The sequence below is a fragment of the Lepus europaeus genome, chromosome 9 (genome assembly GCF_033115175.1).
Source record: "Lepus europaeus isolate LE1 chromosome 9, mLepTim1.pri, whole genome shotgun sequence".
NCBI lineage: Eukaryota > Metazoa > Chordata > Mammalia > Lagomorpha > Leporidae > Lepus > Lepus europaeus.
The window spans coordinates 75308260-75329463 of record NC_084835.1 but is presented as its reverse complement, the minus strand read 5'-3'; the positions used below and the strand labels follow the sequence as shown (position 1 = coordinate 75329463).

Sequence of the window (21204 nt, the reverse complement as noted above, 5' to 3'; positions counted from 1 at the left end):
GAGACTCTAATATTGAAAGACCTTTCTTCAGTGTCTGGCCCACATTCTGAAATACAGAACTGTATCAGATATTTGTATTGTTTGCTCCTTTTCTGATCTGTAAACATGCAACACTTTCATCAGAGTATAAGGAAGATTAGGAAGGAGGGTATGGCTGTGTGTGCTTTAAGCGCACACTCTTAGGGACTTGCTATTGTTCTTGCTAATGCTAAACTTCATTCCTGGATGGCTTAAGCTGCACATAAAGGATGTCTCTAATCACAGGCTATGGAGGAGACAGAGACAAAGAGCTGTTCCTTAACAAACTTCCATGTGGTAATGATATTTGACACAGAAGCACTCTTAAAGCAACAGAAGTTGTGATCCACTATGTCGTATAAAGGGTAGAGACGTGGACATTATGACATCACCTGAGTTTAAATCCAGCACCTGGCAGCTTTCCAATCTAGACAAGTAAGCACTCTGAGCCACACTCTCACCTAAAAGGAGGGATGGTGATAAGGCTCACCTGATACGGTTAATAAACAAATGATGTAATACATTAAAGGGCTGGCCAGCCATGTTCTTCACTCCTATGCTGTTAGCTATCTCTGAAATGAAGCGTAACTACTGTTTTTCAGGGTATGACTGCTCTGGACATTAATAGATGAAAGCCTCAATTTTAAATCTTGGAGAAGGAATAAGACTTCCTCGAGCAGAAGTAAGAGAGTTAGTTCGCTATTTTGGGCGTGGGTATAGAAAATAATGTTGTCTATTTGGGGGACTTCCAGAATTGGCTCAGGAGATTTCTGAATTCCACATGTAAGCAGGGATCATATATATTTTAGTAAGTGTTGAATGCAGAGTTATTTGGATCTTGTAACAGGGAGAAGCAAATGGACATTTTTGAGAAAGAGATTAGGATGGGCAAGCAGTGTTTTAAACTTATTTGACAAATTAAGATAAGGGTGGAAACTGAAATCAGGAATACCAGTTTGGAGACTGTTGCAGTAGTCTAGACTTTGACGTGCTAAGGATCTTGGCTGGAATGCTGAGGTGTTAAAAAAAAAAAGAAGAAGAAGAAGAAGAAAGAATGAGTATGAGAGAGAGAAAGAAAGGATCAAAAGGTGACTGTCTGGAAGCCAATGCAGGGAGGCTATGGCCCCAGGATGTCAAAGCTACACACCTGAATGGCTGGAAGAATGCTGTATAATAGATACATGTATGCAAGTTCAGAGATGGGTGGTTTGGGGAAAAGGATTGTGAGTTTAGTTCAAGTCTACCTGCATTTGATCCAATAATAGGACATATATGTGGGAGCTGGAATTTGGAGAAGCAAAATCAAAGTTCAAGAGAGGTCAAAGCTAAGAGTATACATATATTTGGAACTGAATGAAGCGTAGGTGAGAGTGAAAGAATTTAGAGAGCAAGATTTCTGATGAGATGACACAGTGGGATGAAGGCAGGCTAGCATTCTAGCCACTAAACCCATAAAATTTAAGGAACTTCTCTGAGGACTGCAAAAGGTAACATAGGAAACCACTTTGGGGCCCTGGGAATTAAATACACATAAATATGTAAAACATGGTGACTGTATAATAATGAAGACCCATTTTATTTTTTTCCTTGTTTCCTACACTCTCAAATGTGAAATGGAGATTCAGACATTTTGTGTATAAGGGAATTAGGGCCTAGAAAATCTGAGTGAATGGGTTTCCCATGAGATAGCTGAGGAGCAGGCCTGGAACTCCAACGTCCTGCCTCTTTTCACTGTTCTCACTTTACGGACTGCGTCTTGGGCTAGTTGTGTATCTCAGACTCTCCCAGGATATGATTTTATTTTTACTCTATAAAAAGCTGGTTATAAAGTTCTAGATGCTCTCACACACAAGACTGGCACTAGTATCAGTAAATCTAGCAGCTACTAGGGCACAGGAAGTTGCCTCCCTCAAGTAAGTCTCATCTTTATGCAAGATACCTTCAAAAGAAGCACTCAACACAAATGCTAGCATTGGATCTCCCCCTACTTCTCTTTCTTAAGCTGCATTTCCTTTTCATTAATTAACTGAGTTTACAATGTTTATAAAATGAACTAAGCCATAAACTTTTTACCTATGGGTTCATGTAAAGTAAATAATTTATCCATTGTTTATAATCCCCTTCCAAAAAGATATTGAAATAAGATACTCTGTGATACAAAGAACACTTTAAAACTCAACACATGGGACCAGCATTGTGGTGCAATGGGATAAGGCGCCACTTTGATGCTGGCTTCCCATATGAACAAGGGTTCAGATCCTGTTTGCATCACTTCTGATCCAACTCACTGCTAATGTGCCTGCGGAAACAGTGGACGATGACCCGAGTACATGGGCTCCTGCCACTCACATGGTGCTACCCATGTGGTGCCACCCATATGTGAGACCAGACAGAATTCAGGATTCCTTACTTTGTCATGGTCCAGCCCTGGACATCTTGGCCACTGGGGGAATGAACTAGCAGATGGAAGATACATTTCTCTCTCTCTCTCTCTCTCTCTCTGCTTTTCAAACAATGAATAAATAAATATTTTTTAAAAAATCAACTCAAAAAACATATATAATCATAGGATTGAAATAACTGAAATTATTTGAAAACCAGATCAGTTAAAAGCAAAACAGCTATTTTTGAAGGTGCAGAAAAATGAGGTCCCATATGCAAGCATTTTGAATTTTTTTTAAAATTTTTTTTAACTTTTATTTAATGAATACAAATTTCCAATGTACAGCTTATGGATTACAATGGCTTCCCCCTCCCATAACTCCCCTCTCACCCACAACCCTCCCCTCTCCCGCTCCCTCTCCCCTTCCATTCACATCAAGATTAATTTTCAATTTTCTTTATATACAGATCAATTTAGCATATATTAAGTAAAGATTTCAACAGTTTGCACCCACATAGAAACACAAAGTGCAACATACTGTTAGAGTACTAGTTATAGCATTAAATCACAATGAACAGCACATTAAGGACAGAGATTCCACATGAGGAGCAAGTGCACAGTGACTCCTGTTGTTGACCCAACAAATTGACACTCTAGTTTATGGTGCCAGTAACCACCCTAGGCTCTCGTCATAAGTTGCCAAGGCTATGGAAGCCTACCAAGTTCACCAACTCTGATCATATTTAGACAAGGTCATAAAAGACAGGGTGAGGATAGTAACCAATGATCCTAAGAGTGGCATTAACCAGGTCTGAACAATTATACAGCATTAAGTAGGGAAGAGGACCATCAGTACACACAGGTTGGGAGTAGAGCCATTGGAGGTAGAGTAGAGGTTATGATTACGAAGGAATGAGGCCCAAGTGCACTAGACAGGGTCTAGATCAAAGGACAGAGTCATTATTAGAGGAGCTAAGAAAGGTGCTATCTAAGCTACAATTAAGTTTTCTGATTGAAAGGCAAATAGAACCTGACAGAAGGGGCTTGATAATAATCTGTTGGGCTTTAGGCCTTTTAAGAGGCCCAGACCTATCTATCTCTTCACATGGGGTATATCCTAAGGGAGGTGTGAACCTCCTAGGGGAAGGCACTCTGTTGACTTTCATTACTTAGCTGGCCTGGGAGGAGAGCTGGCCAGGTAAAGGCATGGGGCATCTCTGACAAGAAATTTACAGTTCTGCCTGCAATGTTGCTGACCCTACTTGGCCATCCCCTCAGGTGCAGTGGTCACTTTGGAAGTTGGGCTGAGTGAAGGGCTTTTCAGCTTAGAGCCAATAAGATCTGTGGCTCTGACCTGGGCATCCTTCGACTCCAGGGCAGGTCCGTTTCCAGTGATCCAACTCTTGGCAGAGCTGCCAGGGCTCTTCACAAGTTGACTTCTGCTGAAGCCCAGGCTTACCACATTGAAAGCCACTGCAGTGGACTGGGCTGTTGGGTCTCCTTGAGGGCAGATCACTGTACAGATGAGCCATTAATAGGCCTGCCACCCATTACTTCTGATGCCTAGTTTTCTTTTCCTCCTGGTTTGTGTTAAAGCAGACCAGAGGATGCAAGTCAAGGGAGTGCCCACGTCCCATCTCTAATCTTCGGTGGCCTGAACTACAAGTCTATAGTCACAGGCATGTTCTGTAGTAGTTTTTCTAACGTAGACAATGCCCATGAGGATAATTATATTCTCACTTAAAAACTTTCTTTCCCTTTGGTCTGAAAGGGAGGTTTTTTCTACTTACTGTTTACTTCGCTGATGGCGAAGTAAATCTAGCTATGAGATTATTATTTAAGCTCTTATTTTGGCTATACTATTACAGAAAAATGTTAGCCATCTATTTTATAAGCTCTAAAGATTAAATTGTGCATCCTACAGATTCCTTCATAATAGAATTAGTTTCCTACCTTGAGGAGAATAGAGAAATGAAAGAACAAGTTGGGCTTAGAATAGAGAAATGAGGGAGCAAGTCCTAGATCGCTTGCTGACAATAGCAATATTACATGAATACTTAGTAAACAGTTTCAACCATTAGATAGCAAATCATATATAACTGTGGATGACAAAAGACTTTAAGTTGCCATGTTTAAAATTATAAACTCATCAGCCAACAAGAGGCACTTGCTTACTTCACATTATTTTTGAAAGCACCTGTAGGATTTTACAAGTATTTAACCCTTTAGGCCTCTGGGGCTTTCTCATTAAGATAACTATCATGTCTAGTAACACAAGATCATTAGACTTTTTAATTCTCAAACCTTTGTATTAATAGCATTTTCCATTATAGAAACTTAAAATTTAGTACCACGTCACATCTTGGCATTACTTCTAATATAATCCAAATAGCCTGATTAGTTGGTGTCTCTATAAGATGAGAGACTAGGTCCTTCGATTTTTTCAGTTGGGCCCAAACTGGAAAAACCAAAGTCCATGATTTACTGGAAATTTTAGAGTCCAGATTGTTTGGAACTTTGATTTTTTTGAATGCCTGTCAAGAATGCCAAGAAGGCTCAAAATCCAAAATATCTGGTTGAAATAAGATTCCTTAAAATCATGACATAACATTGAGATCTTTTTTTAATTTTATTTTTTAAAGATTTATTTATTTATTTGAAAGGCAGGGTTGCAGAGAAGCAGAGGTGGGGGTGGGGGGTGTCTTCTATCCACTGATTCACTCCCCAAATGGCTGCAATGGCCAGGGCTGGGCCTGTCCAAAGCCAGGAGCCAGGACCCAAGAGCTTCTTCTGGGTCTCCCATATGGGTGCAGGGGTCCAAGGACTTTCTATTGCTTTTCCAGGCCATAGCATATAGCTGGATCAGACTTGAGCAGCTGGGACTCAAACTGATGCCCATATGGGACACTGGCACTGCAGGTGGCAGTTTTACCCACTACACCACAGTACTGGCCCCACCATTTGAGATCTTAACCATTTTATGAATTCCTTCTTAAGGTACAGAAATCATATGTTCCTAATTTTCTTCTAGAAGGTGATAGATTGGAAAATGCCGAGGAAAAAAATAGAAAGCACTTAACATAAACGAAATCATTAATACTTAATGGGAAAACATATATATTCAGAGACATTTTAAAGGACTACTATAAAATCATCCCATCTAGGAGACTTAGGAAATGTGATGAAACTGATGCTTAGCCTTAGCCAAAGAAAGACTTGAAAAAAAATTGAACCTGCAAAACCCCAAGGTTCAGAAGGAAATGGATGGTGAGATTCAACTTTCTTCATTTGAATTACTATTTGTTATCACTGGCCTCCTCTTAGATGATTTTCCTGATTGAGCAAGTCTCTCTGCCCTCAACATAACCTACTGACTGATGCTCATAGCCAGCTCAACACCAGGTGTCCTCTAGCCTGCCTCCACTTGTAGAGATGTGTATGGACCAAGAGTTAGTTGCATTCATTCCCAGACCTTCTGTGTCAATTGTAATTGTTCATACAATTATTCTATTAAATAATCTATTATGTAAATCAGTGTCATGGGTGTATAAATGAGAATGGCTGTTTCTCAAAAATGTTTCCAAAAGACAGAAAAGTTCATTTACTAAAAAGAAATGATATAGGATTGGATGGGAATGAGATAATGGTAAAATATTAGAGAAAAACAAATCTGGAAGGATTCTGTTTTGTAACTTTTTTTTATTAATAGAACTGTAATTGGCAAATATAATTGATGATTATTGGTGTGATTTATTTAAGAAACGAAGCATGTAGCTACATTTCATATGCAGTTGTTAGTAGTCTCATGGAGTTCTTACATATTAAATTAGATAAGGTTCACATAAAGCACTCCACAATATATCTGGTATTTAATAAGCATTCAGCACATGTTAGTTCTCCTTGTGGTTATTATTGATTTAATAATTGTACATCCAGGCAATTTTTCAAGAAAGGAGAAAATGATAAAGGTTAGACCAAATCAATATTTTAAAAGAAAGTATTGGGATAAATTTTAAATCCAACAAATATTAGATAGCAAAAGATTTGAAGTTCATGATTTTTAACTTTTTGTATACAAATATATAGGCATAAAATTAAGAAAGTATTTATTATCTCATTTCTATAAAGTTAGATCAGAAGAGGAAACACCTGATCATTGAAAACAAGGTTTTTGGCCATTCAAATGTAATTGAAATTGCCATATGGCCTTAGATGCTACCCAACCTCTCCCTGTCATTATATTTCCTGTTAGGTAAGGATTATGATAAATAGCTTAATTAATTTACCAGGTATCAAGAATTACTTTGAGTTCTTTTGGGAAAGGTACACGCTGGTCATATTGTATTCTCTCACCTGGCCCATTGTGTTATTCATGCTTCATGAGGCTTTCCAACCTTTATAATAGGGCTCAACGACATGCTAATGTTTTTAAAAATGAATTTTCCATCAAAGTTCTACTCCTATTCATTTATTATGGTGTTTATGCCAAGTTTCCATGGATGAAGCATGCTTCACCACAGACAACAAAAAATGGCTCAGAATAAAGTAAAGGAATAAAGAGGAGAGATTCCCTTGGATTAGAATGCCTATGCCACTAAATTAAGTCTTAATTCTATATTAAATTTAAGAATATATGTACTAGATATGTAATTCAAACTTTGGCTAATTTCAGTGGTTCTGGCCAAGCCAAAGTGCTTTCTGTGATGCGAGGCAAAACCCCACTGCTGACATTTAAATTCATGTTTATAGTTGATGATGGAGAAACAGTCATAGTTATTTAATATACGACCACATAGCTAATCAGTTAGTCTACACTGAGTGTGTGGACTGAGTCACACAATCATCCTGGACAGTCAGTACATTAAAATATTAATGTAGTAGCAATGATTTCGAAGATCAAAATGTGTAAAGAAGTATACACTTTACAGATAACACTATGAAGGTGGAAAGATACATGTTTCCTTAGGAGATGATACATAAAATCAAAAATTTCATTTACTTTTCTTATCTTTTTATCAGATCCTTTAACAAATATATTTCAAAAGTTAAATGTGATACATATTTTACTTCTGCATGGCACTAAGCTAGGTTTGGGGAAGCTACAGTTATAAACCTGTGTTCAATAGGTTTACTATATAGCATGGGAAACATGCATTTGATGAATATACTTCAGTCTGTTCTGGATGCACAGCCAAAGCAGACCAGGGAAGAGTATCCAATACCTGAGTATACTCTCATTAATATGTTCTTTTGCCAGGTTTCCAAGGACCCATTAGAAATTGGCAGATTACGTTGCACAGCTTTTACGTTTGAACCAGCATGGAGATGAGTGAAAGAGCCTACCATGTCCACATTTTCTAAGGAAATGCCTTGATATTATAAGCCAGAGACCTTAAAAGCAATACCTGATTAAAACAATCACTCATACAATCAATAAGCAACTATCTAGATTAAGAGATAAGGAAGCAGCTGCACTTGACTTTTTGAATAGCTATTTTTCTATACCAATTTAATTTACTTCCATGATTAATGGGCAGACTACATAATGATGATATGCTAGATAAAATCAATTTTGTATGGGGGAAGATTTTGGATTCTAGCCTAAATGATATTCTTTTCACTAAGCCATGAAAGTGTGACCATAATCATACTACTGTTACATGGGTGAACAGGTAAATATAGAGTTGCAATTACATTAAAGTGGGTTGCAGCAGTGGGTTACATATCAGGTTCCAACCCATGGGAATCAGATATACTGAAGGACCTATTACATATTGATGAGCTATATAAATGACTTATAAATACCTTCATCCAAAATGCAGAAATTACTAAATCAAGAAGACTGCTGATACTTTATACTAGGAAATTCATAACAACACTATTCAAAAAGCCCATGGCTGTGTACTTAGAATCATTTAAAAGATAGAATAATATTTCTTTGATGCAGGTATAAACTAGTATATTTTAGAGTGAATAAAATTTGGTGAAAGATTATGTTAATTTACAGTTATATTTTTCACTGAGAATCTTTGTGTAAAATTAAGTGCTTAGGACAAATGTCTTTGGGCAAGGAACCAATAAGATTTTTATCCTAATTGGGATTTTAAAAAGACAATATTTTAAATGAATCACAGTGAGAGTGGATTATTTAGATGGAGCAAGAGAAAACAGAGAATTAATGTTGCCACTGCTTCAGCCATACCACCTCAATGTAAGATTTTTTTATGCTTTTGAAACTTATTTGAGAGGCAAAGAGACAGAGAAAGAGACAGACAGAATTCCCACCCCAGGTTCACTCCCCAAGTGACCACAACAGCCAGAGCTGGATTAGGCCAAAGATAGGAGCTGGAAACAAACCAGCTTTCCCACATGAATGGCAGTGACTTGAGCCAGCAGGAAGCTGGAATTGGGAGCAGAGCTGTGACTCAAACCCAGGCACTCTAATATGGGATGCAGATGTCCTAAGTGGCATCTTAACTGCTGCGCTGAATAATTCACTACTTGCTCAAGTTTTTTTTTTTTCCTTAAGATTTATTTTATTTATTTGAAAGGGAGAGTTATATATATAGAGAGGAGACAGTGAGAGAGAGATCTTCCATCCACAGGTTCACTCCCCAAATGGCCACATCAGCCAGGGCTGGGCCAGACTGAAACCAGGAGCTTCTTTCTGATCACCCAAGTGCTTGCAGGGACCCAAGTACTTGGGCCATCTGCACTGCTTTCCCAGGTGCACTAGCAGGGAGATAGATGGGAAGCAGAGCAGCCAGGACACAAATAGGCGCCTGTATGGGATGACTGTGTCGTGGGCAGCAGCTTTACCCATTATGCCACAACACCAGCCCCTCAAGTTTTTATCAACAATTATTTAAATGAAAAGCACATAGAGAGCAAAATATTACATATATATGTATAAAATATAGACTACAATGGCCAATAATAATATGCCATATTTTATAGTATATATTATATTACAGTTGTATAGTATATATTAAAAATAATGTGGCATAGTATAATATATATTTTATTCAGAATATGTTACTTAAGGGAAGAATTTGAACTGTGTAACCCAAAAAGCCAAAAGCTACAGAGACAGAGTCATGTAATTACCTCTTGCAGATTCCTAGGATAGATGGAAGTTGGCCTCTTCCCAGCAGCTGAACAAGTAGAATAGCTGTATAAGTAGAAATATACTGTTTCTCTCTCTCTCTCTCTCTCTCTCTCTCTCTCTCTCTCTCTCTCTCTCTCTGTAACTCTGCCTCTCAAATAAATAAATCTTAAAAAAAAAAAAAGACTAAACTATATTACATCTGGCTTACTTCATCTGCCAGAAATAAGCTCTTCCTGCATATCAGGCTGGGAAATCACCAGTTCAAGGAAAATTCTAAGATTTCTTTATTACAATTCTCATTACAGAATAAATTACAATTAATTTCAGGATAATTTAGATATTCATGATATTGTTTCCCTCAGACTCTTCTTCTTTTACATTCAATTTCAGTTCTTTCACTTTTCTGAGCTTCCCAATCTAAAGTATCTAATAGTAGACCAATGATCCTCCATGCAGGAGATGCACATGATATTTCTATCTTGAGAACCAATTTTACCCAAAGATATATATTCTAGGTATTCAATTTTACATGAATATTCTAAGTGGAAAATTTAACAATATTAACACACTGGTGTGTTATGGAGTAGAACATGAAGAATCAAGGAAAATCATCTTCCTTGCAATGACTGTTTTCCAACTGCACTCACCCTTTTCTTTTCAGCTCCATTCAAAGCACAGACACAAAGCCTAGTTGTCTTGGTGTCCAGATTGAAAGTAATACCAGATTTCCTACTAGGTGACCCCAAGCCTGTCATCTCTGTGTTTTTAGCCCAGAGACATAGAGGATGACATAATGTATTTCTCCCACAATTTCCCTTGTTTCAAATAAAATATGAGAACTTTAAACTCATCTTTGTATACAGAGTTTTGCAGATGTCTTTGGATATGCTGGCTTTCCACAAATGTGAATTTTCTTTCTGTTCTTTTCAGGATGGGGGCCTGTGAGTTATCTGCAACCTGTACCAAGAATCAGTGAGTAGCCTTCTCATAATGTTTGAGTCTCAGGTATTCTATATATAAGCAAACCAACAACTGGAATAGATGAAAACCTTACAGTGTTTCTTTTAAGCACCTGTTCAGTAACAAAAACCATCACTAGAAAGCACAGGCTAGATGGCACTATTAGATTGTATAAAATCTTGGAGGGTCAGGAGAGAAACACAGACCAGAATCTTTGCCCTCCAGGAATTTACAAAAAAAAAAAAAAATCAAAAGTTTCCAAGATCAATTTCAGTTATATCTAACTTGATGAGTAATTAATGTTTATCTTAGTTGAAAAAGTTTGCATTTTTCTACTTTTGTTTTTAAGGTTTTCCTTAGGATATTTATTTTTCAAAATGTCTTCTTCTATAAATGCAGTAAAAATGTGTTAACTCAGATACTGCTGATTCACAGTTTTTGATCATTTGGTCAAGACTAAGCTGAAATTTGCCTTTGATTTGTCTGTAAGGAATGGATTTGATAATCAAAATATAGGGACCACTGTAACCCATGTTAAATGAACACATTGTTTTCACAGCTTTAGCATAAGTGGGCTTTAGACAAAAAAGATTCAGCTGTAAAACAAGGATCCATTTTATCAAGTGGTTGTTTCCTTAGACAAGCTTTATTGGCAGATTGTTGTATTGAAAGAAATAAAATTGCAATGCCTTCAATAAATTCTGACTTCCACATTTCAGGCTGGCTTTTTCTCCCCACCTTTCCAAACTCATTATTCCAATCAAATGAAGTTTCCTACTGTGTAATATGTGAACATAAGAATTTATTAATGGGAGAAGATCAATTCCTATTAAGTTACATTTACAAATTGCAAATGTAAAATTTTATGTTTGAATGCTTATTCATAGCATTGATCACCTGGATGAGAGCAGTGTATTTACTTTCACAAGGAAAATGATGAATCATTTCCTTTCCTTTTTCATTTATCTTTTCATTTGAAACTCAGTATTTTTACAAAGTAAACAAGACAAATTCCCAGCATAAAGCAAAGGTTTGAGGTAAGAAAAAAAGATCAAATTAGACCACGTCTTTCTTGGGGCATTTGGAAAAATTGGAATAGAAACTGAGTCACAATTCATTTGTTTATTCTTTTATTCATTCAGCAATCATTTAGCCAAGGGCTGTGCCTAGTACATCAAGGGATATAGCAATAAATATAATTCTCTTCTTGTTTCATCGTGCTAGCAGCCCATCAGTTCAGACTGAAATGGAGACAGTTTCATTAGTAATAATTTCCTCATGTAATAAGTGATGTATTTCCCAATAAGCAAAGTGTTCTGGGAACATGAAGAATACATCATTAAATCTCACCAGAGGAGTAGGAGAAATAATCATAGCAGCTATAACCTCTGAGCTGATTCTTAAAGAAGGAATAGAATTCCGATAAGTAGAGGAAAGGATGGTGTTTCAAGAGAACACATTTAAAAAGCACAAAAGCATGGAGATCTAGAAGTACATGGATTGCTGGAGAGAAACAGCAAGCTTAGGATTGTGGAGTGCCTAGTGAGTGAGGAGCAGTGTTTGATGTTTAGAAACATATGTGACCAATAGCAGACACCCTTTAACTGGTTGTAAAAATAATAACTGGAGCTCAACTCAAAGGGTTGAAATGTGAAGACATGGTAATAAACAAGACCACTCAGGGACAAAGGAGAAAACTTGTAAACACAGAATAGAATCAGCTTCTCCCTGAGACAGGAGGAAAAGATGGGTATAAAATACACAGATTATGTATTTATAAATACATATATATGTTTATATATATATTTATGTTTGAATGTGGATATAAAGAAATCTAGGGGGGTTTATGTCTCAGAGCTTCCATTTTTTTCCCACTATACCATTGAGATATAGAATAGGAGACCACAAGTTTGAATTCCAATTCACCCTCCATGAATAATAGAATGTGCCTCTCTAAATTTCAGTTTTACTACCTGTAACATGGGAACAATAATAGTGAATTCATAGGTGTGAGAAATGTATAAGGGCCGGCGCCGCGGCTCACTAGGCTAATCCTCCGCCTTGCGGCGCCGGCACACCGGGTTCTAGTCCTGGTCGGGGCACCGATCCTGTCCCGGTTGCCCCTCTTCCAGGCCAGCTCTCTGCTGTGGCCAGGGAGTGCAGTGGAGGATGGCCCAAGTCCTTGGGCCCTGCACTCCATGGGAGACCAGGTTAAGCACCTGGCTCCTGCCATTGGATCAGCGCGGTGCGCCGGCCGCAGCGCACTACTGCGGCGGCCATTGGAGGGTGAACCAATGGCAAAAGGAAGACCTTTCGCTCTGTCTCTCTCTCACTGTCCACTCAGCCTGTCAAAAAAAAAAAAAAAAAGAAATGTATAAGGTGACAGCATTTTATAAACTATAAAATATTCTATCATGAGAAACAGCCTAATACAGTGGCCAGAATGCATATAAGGAGCGCCCTCACTGGGTTCTTATATATAAAACAGGGATGCGACTGTGCAGCTTACGCAGGTTACTGAAATCATGAAACACCAGTATGTGCCATGTATGCACATAAAAGGTGCTCTGTGAGCAGGAGCTACTAGGTTGTTATTCCTCTGTGAATGAGAACTTGCCTCTGGGGAGAGAGAAGAGAAATTGCAACGGGGAATGAAAACAAGAAAGAGGCATGTAAAAGCATTTTCAAGCATAATTAAGAACTCGTCTGGAAATAGGACTTTGCAGGTACAGCCATATTTACGCCCTTCACAACAGCCAAAATGATGATGTGGTGATCTAGGAAGACACAAGCAGGTACACTAGAGGCTGAGGGCCAGTGCCATTGTGCGTACAATTGGAACTGTTGATCAGTGTAGATCTCAGAAGTTTAGAGATCTTCTCCAGCCTTAATACTTGTTGGCTGAATAGTGCCTTTCCTGTTCAGAGTCAGCAGCCTGACTGTAAGGGATTGTAAGGCTTTTGTCATTGTCATTTAAGTGACCTACCCAAGTGGCTTAGTACCAGATGCCCTCACCATCAGCTGCACTTCAGTTTGAGGGTTACTGCTCTGAGTAGGACAGTGGTCAGCCAGGTGTCTAACTGTCCCTCCTGTTCTCTCACCTTCCACCCTTGGCTGACAGCACTGCTCAGCCTGTTCCCAGCCACCTCTCCCACCTTGGTTTTTGTTGTTTCCTACCACAAGAGACAGCAAAAATGTTTCCCATCTCCTCTGGAACAGAAAAGTAGAATTTGAGCCATGGATAAAGGAGCAAGACTGCTCGCTACCTATCCTTTGTGCCAATAGAACCAGTTCTAAACCTAAGCACAGAATTTGCAGTTGCCATAGGCAGACTGCACTTCTGTGCACACTTGGAAGCGGGTTATAGCATCAGTTACCAAGAGAAGGTCCAGTGTCCTCTTAAAATGCTTAATGAGCCTTGGAGGTTCCAAAAGAGAGCTGCCAAATCTATCCTGATAGTTACTAAACTCACCTCAGAGGGAAATTCGAATTGCTAGAGCTCTAGTCTTCAATTTGCCAAATGGCAGTAATAAAGAAAATATAGGCAATTTCTTGCACATTATTAACTCCTATTTTAATTAATGGAAGACACATTTCTCATTTGGGAACACGGTTGATTCACTCACTCAGTGATTATCCATCAAGGATATACTAAATGCAAGGTGCTAGTAACTATTCAAGATCTATATTCAAGAATATAGGAATTGTCCATGAGTAATATCTTAAATATTAGGGAAATTCAGAGAAAATCCTAGGTTCCCATGAAAATACAACTCTGGAGATTCATTAGGGGTTGAACAGTCACAGAGCTTTTTCTTCTCCCTCCTCTGTGAATATCAACATCAATCAGGTAAAACGCACCACCAAGTACCTTGTTTTTCTGTATGTTACTTTCACTCAGCTGTGGTCATCTACCAATGTGTAGATTGTCCCAGGATACCACTGCATCCCCACTCCCCACATGTGGGACTTCCCTACACAGCACAATCCATGCTGAAAGGCAGCCCTGCCTTCCGCCTGGTAGGAGGAACCAAAAACTGCTTCTGATTCTGTTTCCGATGGGGATTTCTCCCTCCAAACCACACATGCACATCAGTCCTGTCCTGCATGTGATTCAGTCACCTGTACCATACCAGCCAGACTCCAATGGCCTCTGCAGCTACCATTTTATTCCTACCTAGTTCATGTACAGCTTTCATCCTACATCTGCCAGAGGGAGAATCTCACCTCTCATTGAAGACAAAATGCAGAGATAAACATCTATCCATTTCATTTCTTTGGCTCCAGCTACACCTTCCTTCCATTTCTTTCTTTAAATAGCATTTCTCCTCTTTCTGGGTTATTTGTATAATTTCTTCTTTTCTCTGTTCTAGTCTTTACATATCTCACAATCATAATAGCTCATATCTTAAAATCTTAGTAGCTGTTGAGATAGAGTCTTTTGGTCTATTTCCCACTTAGTTTGAAGAACAAAAGACTCACGTCCATTTAGTGGTAAACTCAAAATTAGGAATGTGTGTGCAGTAGCATTTAGTTTACATGTTTTTCTCAGTTACTTAAAAATCCTTTACTGTACAGTGAATCAATGGTCAATTTGAGTCAATCCTGTGAGTATGACAGTGAGAATACAGCCCAGACTGTAACAGCTCAGACATAGGGAGCTGGATCAGACATTCACCTCAAATCTCCTGAACTCTACCTCCTATACTTCTCAAAGCCTCCATGTATGGAGACAAAAGAAACTACTTTCCTTCTATTCTGTGAGTTCAATGTCATTTCTCAGTGTTTTTGAGCTGAAAAATATTCCTTGGAATTCACGAAGAAAACCTTTGGGCAGGGTTTATGTACCAGAATAGGACACATATAGTCAGGGGTAAAACGTTTTTACATGTTGAAGACACACCTCTCCAGAGTGGGGGGCTGCTTTTGTGCACAAGCTGCAGTGGAGTGGGATTTTTGAAGAGTTGCTCCCAGCCGACCACTGCAGGTGCTACCTCGAGTTGAGTCTGCATACCTGGTCACTCCCTAGAGCTTTGCATTCCATAGGTGCAGTCTCATTGGGCTCCAGTGGAGGCAGGCACATCTCACATTCACCAGCACAGCAGACTGGAGAGATGGGGCTCCCAGACTTGAGTGGGGACCCACATCCCATACAAGACATGCTTTGGGATACATTCTTGGGTACACACTGCTGATTCCTGTTGTGCTCAGCTTCTCTGGTGAATGTGGCAAATTAAGAATGTGGTGCTTTTTTCTCTTCCTACTATTTGTTGAATTTTTTACTTAGTGTATGTTTAACCTTATGAGTATAAAATATACTGAGAGTAGATAATGGTAAAAATTAAAGGGAGGGATGGGAAGGGAAGTAGGAGGAAGGGTGGGAGCATGGAGGGGAAAGAGGTAGGGTAGAAAGGATTACTATGCTCCTAGATCTGTATATATGAATACATGAGATTTGTTCACCTTTAAAAATTTTTTGAAAAAGGAAGTGCTGCTGTGTTAATATCAAGGTTGAGATTGGCAGCCCTACACTTGCCTCCCATGCCTAAGGGCAGGCTACCCATTGTCAGCCTGAACATTCTTTTCTGTAAATCCAGGATTACCAAGGCTGGTAAGAAGGGTTAGAGACTTTCCTACAACCTTCCTGAGCTTATGTGAGAATGAAGCCTTACAAATCTTAAAAGAATTGATGAACCTGATGATATTTCTTGTTTAAAAAAAAAATGCAGCATAAACTTTTAGATTTGTGGCCTAACAATCTCAGCTGAAAAACTCTTTTCCTGTAGGGAAAATGAAAATGCTCTTTGCCAATCTTACCTACTTTTAGAACTCCAGATATTCAAACAACTTAGAAATTCTGCGTACTCTGATGCTGTCCTTCTTGTGGCCGTAAAAAGAAACTGCAGTTAGTGGATTCTTTCTCTTTTGTAGGGGAAGGAGTTGTACATTATTATTTTTGTATAGAAATAATTAACAAAGAAAAGTGGCATCCCACAGTTAATTTAGCTGTTCTGTTAAATATTTTCCCAGTGTTTGAATTACAAGAACATGCTATTTTAATAAGCAGATTTGAAAGTGTTTTTCTCCTTCTCATTGAGGTTTGAAGTAATCTAGAGGGTCAAGGTTTCCAATCTTTTCCTCTTGCATTAAAATGATCTGTCATTTCCATTGTGGCTACACCCCAAAGTCAATTTTTTTAGTCTTGTTAAAGTGACCTATAGAATAATTCAGTGGGATGGAGATGGAATTCTTCTCAAAGTGTAACTACTCCCCTTGCTGGTATAAAATGGCAATGACATTCATCTTTGAAAATTTAACTTGATCCAGGGATTTTGTTTTTATTTTTTGATAAGTCTTTATCTTTATTTTTTTTTGAACTTCATAATAAATTGAGGCTTAGTCTAATGAAATGAGACACATTCATGTCATTATACTCTGTAAATAAGATCAGCTAGGTTTCTGGAATATTGTACAAGAATTTTTTAAATGTTTCTCATGCTTAGAAAGTAGGTAAATATTCTAAATGGTGTTTAGTGATAAAATCTTTTTTAAATAATAGAATATCTAATTTTTAAAGTTGAAGTACAATTTATACACAATAAAATATACAAATCTGAAGTGTTCAGTCCATTGAATTTTGATATTTGTATGCATCAGTACAACAGCTACCAAAATAAGATGTTGGATCTCACACCCTAAACAGTTATCTCAGTTGCATTTCCAGTCAATTCTTTTTTTAAAAAAATTATTTATTTATTTATTTGAAAGGCAGAGTTACACAGAGCCAGAGGCAGAGAGAGAAGTCTTCCATCTGCTGGTTCACTCCCCAAATTGTTGTAATGGCTGGCGCTGAGCAGATCTGAGTCAGGAGCCAGGAGCTTCTTCTGGGTCTCACACATGGGTGCAGGGGCCTAAGCACTTGGGCCATCTTCTACTGCTTTTCCAGGCCATAGAAGAGAGCTGGATTGGAAGTGGAGCAGATGGGACTCGAACCGGTGCCCAAATGGAATGCCAGCACCGTAGGCTGAGGCTTGGTCCACTGTGCCACAGCACTGGCCCCTCCAGTCAATTCTAATCCAAGACCTCACATGCTTTCCCTCTACTCCTCCTCACTGCACAGGCACTCACATTTTTCACTTCTAGTGCTACGATGTGGTTTGATCTATTCTTGGACCTCATATAAATGGAATCAAGTATGGACAGTGTTTGGCCTAGTGTTTAAGACATGCTTGGGATGACTGTATCCTTATCAGAGCTCCTGAGTGTGAGTCCCAGCTCTACTTCCCAGTCCAATTTCCTGCTAATGTGCACCTTGGGAAGCAGAAGATGAGGGCTCAAGTGGTTGGGTCCCTGCCACCTACATGGGATATCTGGATTGAGTTCCCAGCTCCTGGCTTTGTCATTGCTCAGCCTTGTCTGTTGAGGGCATTTGGGGAGTAAACCAGCAGATAGGAGAAGTCTCTCTATCCTTCTTTGTGTGTATGTTTCTGTCTCTGCTCATCAAAGAAGTTAAATAAATGGATATTTTAAATGTAATCATATAGCATATACTTCATTTATTTATTTTTATTTTTATTTTTATTTTTATTTTTGACAGGCAGAGTGGATAGTGAGAGAGAGACAGAGAGAAAGGTCTTCCTTTGCCGTTGGTTCACCCTCCAATGGCCGCTGCAGCCGGCGCACCGCGGCCGGCGCACCACGCTGATCCGAAGGCGGGAGCCAGGTGCTTCTCCTGGTCTCCCATGGGGTACAGGGCCCAAGCACTTGGGCCATCCTCCACTGCACTCCCGGGCCATAGCAGAGAGCTGGCCTGGAAGAGGGGCAACCGGGACAGAATCTGGCGCCCCGACTGGGACTAGAACCCGGTGTACCGGTGCCGCTAGGCAGAGGATTAACCTGTTGAGCCATGGCACAGGCCATCATATAGCATATACTTCAAAAAATCTCTTTTACATGCTATATTCTTGAGATTGTTGTATATATTAACAGTTCACTCATTTTTATTGGTGAGTGTTATTCAATTGCATGGTAGTACTACACAGTAATTATGTATTATCCTGTTTTTGACATTTGGGGAAATTATGAATAAAACAATTATGCACATTTTTGTACAATCTATATATTTTTTGTTAATATATATATTCATTCCTGTTGGGTAAATAACAAGAAGTGGAATTAATACATCACAAAGAAAATTTAACTTTATGAGAAATTGCTAAACAGTTCACTAGCAATGTCAAAGGTTCAAGCTATTCCTCATTCACACCAACAGTGGGTGTGAAATGGCATTCACTGTAGTTTAAATTTGCATGTCTCTGCTGGACAGTGCTGTTGCTCATCTTTTTTGGGCTCATTGCTCATGTATATATCTGGTGGAATGTCTAAGTCTTTTCTAGTTTTATTGGATCATGTGTCTACCACTGATTGTAGAGGCTCTTTATAATGATCTCATTGGACACTAAAAAGCATTAATCAAAAAGGAAAAAAAAATTAACTTCTTCTGATCAAAATGAAAAATTTCTGGCCAACACTGTGGCATAGAAGGTTAAGCCACTCTATGCAGGGCTAGCATCCCATATGGGCATTGGTTCAAGTCCCAGCTGCTCGACTTCTGGTCCAGATCTCTGCTAATGCATCTGGAAAAATGACAGAAGATGGCCTAAGTACTTGGACCCTTGCACCCATGTGAGAGACCCAGAAGAAACTCTAGGTTCCTGACTTTGGCCTGCCCGAGCCCTGGCCATTGCAGCAATTTGGAGAGTGAACCAGCAGATGGAAGATATCTATCTCTCTCTCTTTCCTTCTCTTTGTATCTCTGCCTTTCAAATAAGTAAATGAATGTTTTAAAAAATCAAAAATTTCTGTTCATCAAAAAATAATTTTCATAAAATGAATAGGCAAACCAGACACTGAAAATATTTAGAATGCATGTATCCAGCTAAGAACTTACCTGCAGAATACCATTACTCCAAGGTGGTAAAGCTATTCTGTTATGATTAAAAGCAGTGCTGACAGCAGCTTTTTAAATTAGGAATAATAATGAGGATAGTTTGTAGGCAGATAAAAAAGCAGATTTACAATGCTTAAAACACAGGGTTGTCTGGTTTTTATAAAATTTGTGATTACTTGTTAATGTTCAAATGTGTCCTTCGTGCGTCTACCCCTTTTCTGAGAAATATAAAGTAGCAATAGAAATTTGGGTATTTTGAGAATTATCAGGTTTGAAGGACTAAAGGTGGGAAAGACCAATGTGAGATTTGAATGTCCTATAAATAATGACTTTAGATAATGATCTTTAAATTGCAAGTGATTTCTATTGCACTATTCATTGTCCTTGAGGAGTGATTTCAATTCCGGGGAGGGGGAGGAGGGGGCAAATCCATGCTGTTTCTTTTCATTTTGTTTTTCTGTTTGTTTGTTTTTTGTTTTTTGGGTTTTTTTTTGACAGGCAGAGTTAGACAGTGAGAGAGACAGAGAGAAAGGTCTTCCTTTTTCTGTTGGTTCACACACACACACACACACACACCCCGTGGCCGCTATGGCCGGCGCGTTGCACGCCGATCCGAAGCCAGGAGCCAGGTGCTTCCTCCTGGTCTCCCATGTGGGTGCAGGGCCCAAGGACCTGGGCCATCCTCCACTGCACTCCCGGGCCACAACAGAGAGCTGGACTGGAAGAGGAGCAACCGGGACAGTATCTGGCGCCCCAACCGGGACTAGAACCCAGGGTGCCGGCGCCGCAGGTAGAGGATTAGCCTAGTGAGCCGTGGCACCGGCCTGTGCTGTTTCTTTGTCATCACCTTTGCTGTGAAAGGATAATAGCAGATTATGAAACCTCTCTACTAATTCATTTATTTCATATATTGATTCAAGGATGTGAAATATATAATGCCTTGAGGATGTTTACTCTGTAAATATCTACCTATCTCTTTCTATAGAGTGATGCAGATGGAGATGCAGAAGGAGATACATAAATTCTCATCATCTTTTCTAAGATTATGCTGTAATTTCACTTAGAGATCATAAAAACTCTAATAATATTCATTCCTTTGATTAATATTTATTGACCCACACTAGGTACTAGGCACTGGATATACAGTGGTGAACAAATGCCCATGTACCTGACATCTAGGAGTTTAATGTCTGAAGAAAGAGTCAAGTAACAAAAGTATTGTTTTGGACTTTGGCAGATGCTTTGCAGGGATATTCCAGGGTGTTGCAGAGTCAGTAACAGGGAAGACCTTCTTGATGGAAGCCTACCTATGTGGTATCTAGCAGAGATATGGGTTGAGAGGGACCAGCCACGTAACAAGTAAAGAAGGCTGTTATATGAAGGAGTGGTAACAGTGAGATCCTTGGGCAGGTAAGAGCCAGTATGGTCCAGGTCAAGGTGTTTGGTGTGGTGAGCAAAAGAGAAGGTAAGCCCAAATGATGGTGAGTACTGACTGATAACATGTGGCCTGGAATGAATGACCAGTGTCACCTACTGGTATTCATTGAACAGAATTCTTAAGACAAGAGGTCCATAGAATTGTGAGGCAGAGGGTGATGCTGGCCGGTTGGGTTTGGATTTACAGTTCACATAAGGAGTATGAAGGGCATATACATGCATATTCTGAAGAAGCTCAGAGGAGACCAAGGGTTATGTTGAGGCAAAGTCTTAAAAGAATGTCCAAAACTTAGAATGATAAAATGTGGGGGACACCAAATCTCACATATACCAGCGAATTATATATCA

The 21204-nt window shown here is 39.0% G+C and overlaps 1 protein-coding gene across 2 annotated transcripts in view; it reads left to right on the top strand.

Annotated features, from left to right (window-relative positions):
- Window positions 1–21204, top strand: part of CHST9 (carbohydrate sulfotransferase 9) — a 250548-nt gene that overhangs the window by 120511 nt on the left and 108833 nt on the right. For both annotated transcript variants that reach the window (XM_062200249.1, XM_062200248.1), the window contains exon 3: window positions 10440–10481. In XM_062200249.1, coding sequence (XP_062056233.1) covers window positions 10440–10481 — 42 coding nt within the window. The remainder of the gene's footprint in view (window positions 1–10439; window positions 10482–21204) is intronic.